The 12456-nt window shown below is 48.8% G+C and overlaps 1 protein-coding gene across 2 annotated transcripts in view; it reads right to left on the bottom strand.

The window, feature by feature from the left end:
* Positions 1-12456, bottom strand: part of CCDC88C (coiled-coil and HOOK domain protein 88C) — a 101774-nt gene that overhangs the window by 18622 nt on the left and 70696 nt on the right. For both annotated transcript variants that reach the window (XM_088455544.1, XM_088455543.1), the window contains exons 19-21: positions 12038-12199; positions 11598-11875; positions 10670-10813 (exon numbers count right to left, since the gene is read on the bottom strand). In XM_088455544.1, the coding sequence (XP_088311670.1) occupies positions 10670-10813; positions 11598-11875; positions 12038-12199 (584 nt within the window). The remainder of the gene's footprint in view (positions 1-10669; positions 10814-11597; positions 11876-12037; positions 12200-12456) is intronic.

Here is a 12456-nt window from a genome sequence, read left to right as displayed (position 1 = left end):
GATTTTCCTTCGGATATGAACGATTTTTAAAATCATTATCGTTCAGATCTGAAGAAAAATCTGACCGTCTGTATGCACCATAAGTGTTACATCTGATTCCTTTAATGTGAATCCAATGCACTCACAAGCATGTATAACATTATACCTTCACCCAGTCTGTGTTACAGGATAAAGCAGACTGACCAACTGTAATCGATTAACTTCCCTTTACACACAGGTACATGGTGACAATCTGTATAACAGGTTCCATGTTTGTCATTCGTATGCTGCTTGTCACGTAGGTGATTACTAATTTTACCCCTCATTTCATTTCAATCTCACAAAATAATTTCTGACATTGGGCCTGATTCAGAGCCGCTCGTAAGCGGCTGCTCGTTCGTTCCGAGCGATGTTTGCACAACTGCGCATGCGTACGGATCGTAATACGCACGCGCGAACCAGTCAGTGCGGCCGAAAATTGTTTGTTCGCTAAATAGCGAATGCCTGCTATTTTGAGTGACAGAATGAGGCGTATGTGGGTGGTAACAGGGGAAGGTGCTTGAAAACGGGGAGTGGAGATCCGAACGCAGGCGTGCTTAAAGGTCAAAACGGGCGTTTTATGGGTGTGCATAGTTAATACAGCAGCGTCACTGACCACGTCACTCGGTTATTTTATAGTCAGAACTGCTCGCAAGATTGTGGTAGGAAAAACCAACCACAAGAATAGCGAGCAGTTCATACGCTGGTCGATGTACTCGATTAATCTAATAAATAGCGGACATGACGTAGGATGCGAGCGGCCTGGGGGCGTAGTTTTCCAAAAAACGACCGCAAGTTTTGTTCGCTCGTTCAGACTTAGAGGCGTGAACAGACCGCAAAGAGCAAACGGTTCATTTGAATAGCCAGCCCTATTTTCTGAACGAGCGAGCGCTAATAGCGTCCGGCTCTGAATCAGGCCCCTTGTCCAGTGTTCTGAGAGTGTAACATATGAGGGCAGATAAAGCCTAGTATGTAACACAAGCATCTGGTCTTAGCCAAGGCTGGATCTCCTGTCTCACAGCTCCATCTAAATCTTTCATTCAACTAATTGTTATTATAACTGCGGCGAGGGTCTCACACAGTGTACTTATGTTACAGAAGTCTGTCTGTATACTACAAAATACATAAGAACTAAGGGGCCAATTCGGACCCGGACGCTAAGATGCGCTCTCTTGCAGCCATCAGGGGGCGGATATGCAAATGCCGCTATCGCACAGCCAGGCTTAAGGATGCCCTCTATGACTTAGAGAGAGACGGCAGAGTGAACGCTCGCTGGTGTTATGACGCCCACTTTTCATTCTAAGCACACGTCATCTCCAGGAAGTGTATGATTAATCAGTAACATCGAGAGCCATCGGAGCTGCTCGCAGCCCTTAAGGTGGACCCTACCCCGCCGCAAGCACTGCGATCACTGCATGCTGAAATACACCCAGGTGATGTGTACAATGACGCTTCCATGCTAATTATACATGCCCAAAGTACGCCGTTTTGATGCTCAGACACGCCTGCGTTTACACATCCACTCTCACATTTTCCCGGACCTTCTGCTGTTACCACCCACAAACGGCACTGTCACTCATAGGAGCGGCCTGTCTGCGGGGTTCAAGTGAGCATTTCCCCATCGCACAGAATAATTTGCGCATTCGTATTTTTCTGCATGCGCAGACGGCCGACAATCGCCCTTAGCGAGTAAATGCGGCTTAGCGTCCGGGTCTGAATCGGCCCCTAAGTTCGGATCACACACACTGTGTATATCCGTATGCTGCCAGAAGATATCTATAATAAAGATTTAGATGGAGCTGTGAGACAGGAGATCCAGCCTTGGCTAAGACCAGATGCTTGTGTTACATACTAGGCTTTATCTGCCCTCATGTGTTACACACTCAGAACACTGGACAAGGGGCCTTATTCAGAGCCGGACGCTATTTGCGCTCGCTCGTTTAGAAAATAGGGCTGGCTATTCAAATGAACCGTTTGCTCTTTGCGGTCTGTTCACGCCTCTAAGTCTGAACGAGCGAACAAAACTTGCAGTCGTTTTTTGGAAAACTACGCCCCCTGGCCGCTCGCATCCTACGTCATGTCCGCTATTTATTAGATTAATCGAGTACATCGACCAGCGTATGAACTGCTCGCTATTCTTGTGGTTGGTTTTTCCTACCACAATCTTGGAAGCAGTTCTGACTATAAAATAACCCAGTGACATGGTCAGTGACGCTGCTGTATTAACTATGCACACCCATAAAACGCCCGTTTTGACCTTTAAGCACGCCTGCGTTCGGATCTCCACTCCCCGTTTTCAAGCACCTTCCCCTGTTACCACCCACATACGCCTCCTCCTGTCACTCAAAATAGCAGGCATTCGCTATTTAGCGAACATAACAATTTTCGGCCGCACTGACTGGTTCGCGCATGCGTATTACGATCCGTACGCATGTGCAATTGTGCAAACATCGCTCTGAACGAACGAGCAGCCGCTTACGAGCGGCTCTGAATCAGGCCCTAAGTTCGGATCACACACACTGTGTATATCCGTATGCTGCCAGAAGATATCTATAATAAAGATTTTGATGGAGCTGTGAGACAGGAGATCCAGCCTTGGCTAAGACCAGATGCTTGTGTTACATACTAGGCTTTATACCTCATATGTTACATCCTCAGAATATTGGACAATGTCAGAAATAATTTTGTGAGGTTGAAATGAAATGAGGGGTAAAATTAATAATCACCTACGTGACAAGCACATACGAATGACAAACATGGAACCTGTTATACAGATTGTCACCATGTACCTGTGTGTAAAGGGAAGTTAATCCTCAAACAAATGATTACAGACGGTCAGTGTGCTTTATCCTGTAACAGACTGGGTGAAAGTACAATGTTATACATGCTTGTGAGTGCATTGGATTCACATTAAAGGTATCATATGTAACACTAGAGCTGGCCACACACTAGACCAACTTACATCCAACCAGCCAACTAATTGATTGGTTGGAATGAAAATCTGGTAAGGAACGCAATCAGCAATTTGCTCCCAAAAGCTGGAAAATGGACCAAAACTGTTGTTTGAACAAATGGTTTAGATCAAACATTTAACAAACTTGTCTGACGACCATCTGTTTTCTGGCATTTAGGAGCAAATTGCTGATCATCAGTTACTCCCATACGTTACCAGATTTTCATTCCAACCAATCAACAAGTTGGCTGGTTGGATGTAAGTTGGTCTAGTGTGTGGCCAGCTTTAGGCTGTGAATACAGCTATTATTGGCAACATGGTTTATAGTCAGCAACATCTATCTAACTGACAATAATATGAGATATGGTAAGAACTTACCCTTGTTATCTCTATTTCTACGAAGTCCATAGGGTTCCACAGGATACCTTGGGGTATAGGTGTGACGTCAGTCATCGGGCACCAAAGAGTTAAGCTTTCAGTCTCCCAGGATGCACTAGGTCCCCCTCCTATACCCCGCCCCCGAGCCAAGGCACCTCAGTTAGTTACCAAGCCATAGGCCGGAGGAGGAGAAGGAAGAGAGAGAAAAAAGATCTGGACACACACAAGAATCACATTCTCACCAGAGACGGAAAAACCGGTGACCAGAGCAAAGCCCATTTGCAGCACAGGTGCGACAGGGCGGGAGTCCTGTGGAACCCTATGGACTTCGTAGAAATAGAGATAACAAGGGTAAGTTCTTACCATATCTCATATTTTCTACTTCAGGGTCCATAGGGTATCCACAGGATACCTTGGGGATGTCCCAAAGCAGTATCCTTTAAGGGTGGGGACGCTCCTGTGCAGAAAGGAGAATCCGCCGCCCGAAGGAAGCATCCTGAGAGGCGAAGCTGTCAAACCTGTAATACCTCACGAAGGTATGGACAGAGGACCACGTAGCAGCCTTACAGATCTGGACTGCAGAGGCACCACGTCGAGCTGCCCACGAAGGACCCACAGACCTAGTGGAATGAGCCTTCAGAGAAGCAGGAACCGGTAGGCCTTCATGAAGATAAGCTTCAGAAATAGCTATACGGATCCAGGCTGCCAAAGTTTGCTTTGAGGCAGGCCAACCCTTTTTACGGAAGCCATAGAGGACAAACAAAGCGTCCGACTTCCTAAACGAAGAAGTGCGGTCAACATAAGTCCTTAAGGCCCGCGCAACATCCAAAGAGGCCTCACCCACGGAAACACCCGGTGAGTTAAAGGCCGGAACAACGATTTCCTCGTTAACATGAAACTGGGAAACAACTTTGGGAAGAAACTCGGGCCGAGTGCGGAGCACTGCCCTGTTCCCATGAAAAACCAAGAAAGGGGGTCTACAAGAAAGAGCCCCTAAATCAGAAACACGTCTGGCCGAAGCAATAGCCAGAAGGAAAACAGTCTTAGCTATCAACCATTTAAGATCCACTGAGCCCAGTGATTCAAACGGCGGTCCTTGGAGAGCCCTCAGGACCACAGCCAAATCCCAAGGCGCCACAGGTGGAACAAAGGGCGGCTGAATGCGGAGAACACCTTGCATAAAGGTGCGCACATCCGGGATTGTAGCAATCCTACGGTGAAACCAGACAGACAGGGCCGAAACCTGTACCTTCAAAGAAGCAAGGCGAAGCCCATGATCTAGTCCCGCTTGTAGGAAGGCGAGAATCCGAGACAGACGAAACTCCCGCGGTGCATAACCTCTCGGTCGACACCACTGGAAGAACGTATGCCACACGCGATGGTATATCCTCGCGGAAGACGGTTTCCGAGCTCGCAACATGGTACGCACTACAGAGCTGGAAAACCCCCGGGACCTCAGCATGGCCGTCTCAACAGGCACGCCGTCAAAGACAGCCGAGTCAGGTCCGGGTGAAGGCAAGGACCCTGAGACAGAAGGTCCGGTCGTAGCGGCAACCACAGAGGACTGTCCACGGACAGACCCTGAAGGTCTGAGAACCAGTGCCGTCTGGGCCACGCGGGAGCTATCAACAGGAGCGTCCCTCCTTCCTGTTTGAATTTCAGGATTACCCGTGGAAGAAGGGAGACCGGAGAGAAAGGTATGCGAACCGGAACGTCCACCGGATGGACAGAGCATCCACCAGAGACGCCCCTTCGTCTCTTGTGCGAGACCAGTACACCGGCAACTTGTTGTTGTGCCGGGACGCCATGAGGTCGATCTCTGGAAGACCCCATCTGTCCACCAGCAGTTGAAAAACGTCCGGGTGCAGGGACCATTCCCCCGAATGAACGTCCTGGCGACTTAGAAAGTCCGCCTCTCAATTTAGCACTCCCGGGATGAAGACTGCTGATATGGCCGGAAGATTGCGCTCCGCCCATACCAGGATCCGAGAGACCTCCACGAGAGCCGCCCGACTTCGGGTTCCTCCTTGCCTGTTTATGTAGGCCACGGTGGTAGCGTTGTCCAACTGGACCTGTACCGGGCGACCCTGGAGAACCCGATGTGCCTGCTGGAGAGCATTGAAGACCGCACGGAGTTCCAAGATATTGATTGGAAGCTCCGCTTCTGTCGGCGTCCACCTGCCCTGGAACAAGTGTGGACCCGAAACTGCTCCCCAGCCCCGAAGACTGGCGTCCGTTGTCAACAGGACCCAATTTGGAACCCAGAACGGACGTCCCCCGCTGAGATGGGTCGTCTGTAACCACCAGGCAAGGGACAGGCGAACCTCCGGGGTGAGCACAATTGTCTGGGACTTCAGAGACTGCGGCAGCCCGTTCCACTTGGACAGAATCAGGTGCTGCAGAGGTCTGGAGTGAAACTGGGCATATTCCACCATGTCAAACACCGACACCATGGAGCCCAATAACCTCATCGCCGAGTGTAAAGACACCCGGCGACTGAGCAGACAACTGCGCACCCTCGACTGTAAAGCAGAGATCTTTGCCTCCGTCACGAAGACCCTCTGCTGTTCCGAGTCCAATAAGGCTCCGAGGTGCAGAATCCTCCGAGACGGGATTAGAGTGGACTTCTGCCAGTTTATTATCCAGCCGTGCCGTTGCAGTAGCGCAATGGTCAGACCCAAGTGGCGTAGAAGGAGCTCTGGAGATCCTGCCACCAATAAAAGGTCGTCCAAGTACGGTAACATGCGGACTCCCTGCAGCCGTAGAGAAGCCGCCATGACCGCCATCACCTTGGTGAACACACGTGGTGCTGTCGCCAGGCCAAAAGGTAACGCCCGAAACTGGAAGTGGTCGCTGCGGATTGCAAACCTGAGGAACTGTTGATGGCGCAAAAGAATAGGGACATGCAGGTAAGCGTCCTGTATGTCCAATGACACCATGTAGTCCCCAGGTTCCAGCGCCAGAATGATGGACCGTAGGGTCTCCATCCGAAACTTCGGTACCCGCAAAGACCTGTTGAGAGCTTTGAGGTTGAGGATCGGACGATACGACCCATTGGGTTTCTGTACCAAAAAAAGATTTGAATAGAAACCCTGGCCCCTCTGGGAGAATGGAACAGGCACTATAATTCCAGCCTGGAGCATAGTGTGCAATACCTTCCGCAGCCCGCTCTGCTGCGGTCCGCTGTCCCAGGGGGTAGTGGAAGCGCAGGTTGGTCGCCTGGCTCCACGCTGCAGCCAGTCCCCAGGGAGCCCCCTGCCTGGGGACTCAGGACCATGTGATCAGCAGGGACCCACCTCAGGACCCCGCTGCTTACCTTTGTCCCCCTTGAATCCGGCCATGGTCCGGAACATCTGGGGTCACCGCTAGCTGTGACCCCAGATGCTCACCAGCATCCCCGGATCGGTACCGGCGTTCTGGTACCGGCGGGGGTGTAGGGAAGACAGCATGGACGTCAGGACTGACTGTCCATGCTGTACATCCAGATGTGCAGCCACAGCTGCATAGAAGAAAGCTTCAGGGGCTCTTCTAGCCCCCAATCCGACAGATAAACCCGACTCCGGCCGGGCACCAAACTAAACTGAGGTGCCTTGGCTCGGGGGCGGGGTATAGGAGGGGGACCTAGTGCATCCTGGGAGGCTGAAAGCTTAACTCTTTGGTGCCCGATGACTGACGTCACACTTATACCCCAAGGTATCCTGTGGATACCCTATGGACCCTGAAGTAGAAATAGTAACATCCAAAGTGTAGCGATCAGTGATACATACTGGAAGGGAAAACGTAGTGCGGGCACAGTGATTTGAGTATAATAATGTTATATATTTGGATGGTAAATATATACCTTTATCACTACAGTAGTACGAAGGCAAATTGGTGACATAATAAACAGGACAAATGCGGCATTTTAGTATATGAACAAAAGATGAACCTAATATTGTTGGAATAAGACACAAATAAATGAAGACTCAGCAGGATATTTAATATATCTTTTATTTCACATTTCCTTCCTCACTGTGCTCTAAATTTCTATTCTTATCTCTTTACTAGAAATGTTATATATTACTCTGGCCTCATCCTGAGCCACCTGTACATGGAATTCAGGATTTCTTTTATAGAACATGAAGATTTAATAAGTTATATTGTATCTGTAACTGTAAGTGCCCCATATTCTTAGGTCCACACTTTCTCTCCCTTATTTACTACGTAGTTATTAGTTGTTGTACATGGTGACACCCCCACATGAGGTATCTATTGTGTAAGATATTTTATATAGGGCTCTCGTATACTAAAGTTGTAAGTAATATCCATATATGAACAGAATACAGTGTGTGCAGGCGTACATCTATATTCCTTTTAAAACTTGAACATGTCGGAGTTACACAAACTCTACATATGGACAAACATTATTGAACTCTCATTACTAAAGCCAATCAATTTTTAAATGATTATTTGTTTTTTTGCTCAGAATATTCTAGAACGTTTATGATGAAGGATGCAGAGAACATAGGCCCTCATTCAGACCCACTTGCGAGCGGCTGTCCGCTCGCAAGTGGATCGATGGTCCGCACTGCGCATGCGCGAGACCCGACGAGCGAAGGACTTTCCTTCGCTCGTAGTGTCTCATCAAAGGGGGCGTGCTGTCGATGTTGACTGACAGCACGCCCCCTTTGGTGGGTGTGTCGGGGGCGTGCCTGCCAGACGGAGGCGTTCCCAAGGGAACGCCTACCGTCTGAAGCCGGCCCCACTGACATCACTAGTGATGTCAGTGGGAGTGATTTTGGCTCTGATAGAGCCAAAATCACTCCTGGCCTTGCGGTTGAAAAACTCAACCGCAGGCTTTTGCTCGCAGTTTCGATGGTCGCGATGGTCAAGACCATCGCGACCATCATCCTGCACGCTCATATATGCTGTGGGTGGTGACCCACAGCTATACGAGCGTCCAGGAGGACGCTCCATATTAATGGAGGTGGGCCCTGATTCAGAGCGAGCGCTCTGGTCAGAGCATCCGGCTCTGAATCAGGGCCATAGACTTATCACCCATAGAGAACAATCAGATATTGGAGCAAATGTAATATACTGAGATTTGCGGGAGCCGGAGCGATTTCGGTGAGATAATCATTATATTTAAAATGGCACTTAGTTATAAAGGCAAAACCAATCTGGTTTTGCCTTTCAACTAATTGCCACTTTAAATCTAGTGACCACGGGGGAGATGTATAAAGCCATGGAGCGAGATAAATTGCCAACCAATCAGCTCCTGTCACTTTTTAAAATGTGAAAAATGACAGTTCCTGTAACAATGGCGACTTGTGTTTAGTAGATATGAATATACGAGGTAACAAGACCTCTCATGTGTGTAACGTTCTCTATTTCGCTCTAGTATCCCACCAGGCCAGAGTTTCCCACAATTGTGACACATTGAGCTGGTTGCGGAGGCCAATTGGTCGCAAACAACCTGGATTGCTGCGAACAGGTGTTGTTACTGTGATGTTACGACGCTACCATTGGGGGTTACTGGACCATCCTCCATACAGCCCTGACTTGGCACCAAGTGATTTCCATCTCTTTGGACCATTGGAGGAGCACAAGGGTGTAAGGAGCTTGGCACGGATTTATTCTATGCCGGGATAGATGCCTGGGTGTAAGGCCCTTGGCACGGATTTATTCTATGCCGGGTTAGATGCCTGGGTGTAAGGCGCTTGGCACTGATTTATTCTATGCCGGGTTAGATGCCTGGGTGTAAGGCGCTTGGCACGGATTTATTCTATGCCGGGATGGATGCCTGGGTGTAAGGCGCTTGGCACTGATTTATTCTATGCCGGGATGGATGCCTGGGTGTAAGGCGCTTGGCACTGATTTATTCTATGCCGGGATAGATGCCTGGGTGTAAGGCGCTTGGCACTGATTTATTCTATGCCGGGATAGATGCCTGGGTGTAAGGCGCTTGGCACGGATTTATTCTATGCCGGGATGGATGCCTGGGTGTAAGGCGCTTGACACTGATTTATTCTATGCCGGGATAGATGCCTGGGTGTAAGGCGCTTGGCACTGATTTATTCTACGCGAGGATAGATGCCTGGGTGTAAGGCGCTTGGCACTGATTTATTCTATGCCGGGTTAGATGCCTGGGTGTAAGGCGCTTGGCACTGATTTATTCTATGCCGGGATAGATGCCTGGGTGTAAGGCGCTTGGCACTGATTTATTCTATGCCGGGATAGATGCCTGGGTGTAAGGCGCTTGGCACTGATTTATTCTATGCCGGGATAGATGCCTGGGTGTAAGGCGCTTGGCACTGATTTATTCTATGCCGGGATAGATGCCTGGGTGTAAGGCGCTTGGCACTGATTTATTCTATGCCGGGTTAGATGCCTGGGTGTAAGGCGCTTGGCACTGATTTATTCTATGCCGGGATAGATGCCTGGGTGTAAGGCGCTTGGCACTGATTTATTCTATGCCGGGTTAGATGCCTGGGTGTAAGGCGCTTGGCACTGATTTATTCTATGCCGGGTTAGATGCCTGGGTGTAAGGCGCTTGGCACTGATTTATTCTATGCCGGGATAGATGCCTGGGTGTAAGGCGCTTGGCACTGATTTATTCTATGCCAGGATAGATGCCTGGGTGTAAGGCGCTTGGCACTGATTTATTCTATGCCGGGTTAGATGCCTGGGTGTAAGGCGCTTGGCACTGATTTATTCTATGCCGGGTTAGATGCCTGGGTGTAAGGCGCTTGGCACTGATTTATTCTATGCCGGGATAGATGCCTGGGTGTAAGGCGCTTCTCACTGATTTATTCTATGCCGGGATAGATGCCTGGGTGTAAGGCGCTTGGAACTGATTTATTCTATGCCGGGTTAGATGCCTGGGTGTAAGGCGCTTGGAACTGATTTATTCTATGCCGGGTTAGATGCCTGGGTGTAACGTAGGAACAAATGCCTAGACAAGTATGAGGACTTAGTGGAAAAATAATTTTGTACCAAGGCCATACTACTGATTACACGTATATGTACGCGTTGAATAAATTTACGCAATAAGACGTCTTGTTACCTTATTTATTGAATGACCCTCGTGCCTACGTGACCCAACAGACTCTGGGCCTACACCCATCTGTCTGCCTCTAACAGCCCATGGTGAATGGCTGCATACGGACAGTGCGCATACTTCCGGTACCATGTACACGTCACTGATAATAACGTGTACATGGCAGTGGGAGGTGTGTTACAAAGCTGGGAGAGGACTCAGTAATATCTAGTTCTATGACTCTGTGTGTCCTAAGTCTGCTCATCTTCACATGACCGTCTATGACGTCTGACAACACTGACCTCTCCAGCTCGCCTTGTAGCCTCTCATTCTCACTTGCGGCAATGACATTTTTCCTCTTTTCCTGCTGTAGAACCTCACACTCATTAGTTATTATCTTGTCTCGTTCCTCCAGCTCCACCTTGTAACGCATCAAGTTGTTATAGCTGCAACGAAGACCGAAAAACTTGTAAAGAGAGAATGACGCAATAATAAGTAACCAAAATTATATTTTCTGGGAGTGTATTCAGACACTAGGAACCAGTGACATCACTGAGAGTGCAGCCTATCCAGTCACTAGGAGTCAGTGACATCACTGAGAATGCAGCCTATCCAGTAACTAGGAGCCAGTGACATCACTGAGAATGCAGCCTATCCAGTCACCAGGAACTAGTGACATCACTGACAGTGCAGCTTATCCAGTCACTAGGAACCAGTGACATTGGGTAAATATGATGGGAACTACATCACGCCTACCTTTAACAAATACATTTCTAAGCGGACATTTATGCTGGAAATACATTAGTTATTAAAAATTAAATTACAAAACATACATTACAAACCCATGCAATTGTGTAATGCAGGATTACGTTGCATCATACATTATTCTGCAGAGAAGACGTGCTTTTCTATATAACGGCATGTGTGCACACCATAGGAAATCTCCTGGTCAGATCATAAAGCTGCCTCTGTTACGGCCCATAGGGATTATAGTGATCCCAACTGCATCTAATAAAGTATAACCAAAGTGGACATGAAGGAACATCCTTTCCCTAGTCCTGGCAGTGATCAGTAATAAATGTCCCTGCTGTAAGAAGTCAGTGTAGCTCGGCCAATAGCGTCTGATGCCTGGTGATCACATGACATTATATGACTTCTCTGCATCTCAGCATCTTCCATTGTAAGGACAAAGTGATAGAACATAAATGTACAATCCACCGGATCCCCCACCTCTCCTCCAGGCTGCGGTGCGTCTGCTCCAGGCCCTTGTGTTGGGATTTCAGGGCGCTATGCTGGCCGATCAGTCCCTCATACTCCGTGGACTGACGTTCATACAGGGACACCAAGTGTTCGTGGTCCCGGAGCAGGGACTGGTGGCTTTCCATCGCTTCCTCCCGCTGGCGTCCTGCTTTCTCGTTCTCACTCTCTACAGCGGAAAGTTGGTTCTGCAGCTGTGATATCTGGCCCTTCAGGGAAGCGCTTTGGGCGGCCGCCGCTGACCTCTCAACCTGGAACATTTAACACAAATATGTGGTTGTATTGTATCCCAACAGGTCACCTGCACCCAGCCTAGGACACGGACAGGCAACCTATTTACTAACGTGGATGAGCCGTTAGCGGCTTCTCCCGCCGCCGAACGCATTATAAACACGAGCAGCGGAAACGCTCACCTGCAGATTTGCCGTCTGTGTCTGCAGTGCAGTGTTGTGTTCCTGCAGGAAAGTGATCTGTTTCTGTAGTGTCCCCATCTGATTACTGAAGGTGACGTTCTGCGTCTCCAGATGCCTCAGCTGGTCCTTCATCAGCGTCTTCTCGGCTTGTAAGGCTGCATTCTAATAATGAGAGCACGCAGTGAAAGCACACTCGCCACGGATGTCTCACACTCACCACCAGCCACACGGAAAAAAAAAAAAAGTCTATATATCATCGCTAATAACAATGATCTGAAGTGTAACGACAGACTTGGAGAAATATGGCAGGGTGCAGCAAGTCATTTCAGGAACATTTTCTGTACATACAGAAATGTAGGAAGAATTAGAGACGCTACAATTTTCCGCCATCCATAACATTGCAGAATATTTATTTATCT

Source organism: Taudactylus pleione, unplaced genomic scaffold (genome assembly GCF_031769625.1).
Source record: "Taudactylus pleione unplaced genomic scaffold, aTauple2 ptg000660l, whole genome shotgun sequence".
Lineage (NCBI taxonomy): Eukaryota > Metazoa > Chordata > Amphibia > Anura > Myobatrachidae > Taudactylus > Taudactylus pleione.
Note: the sequence above shows the minus strand (reverse complement) of the source record. Positions and strands in the feature narration are given on the sequence as shown.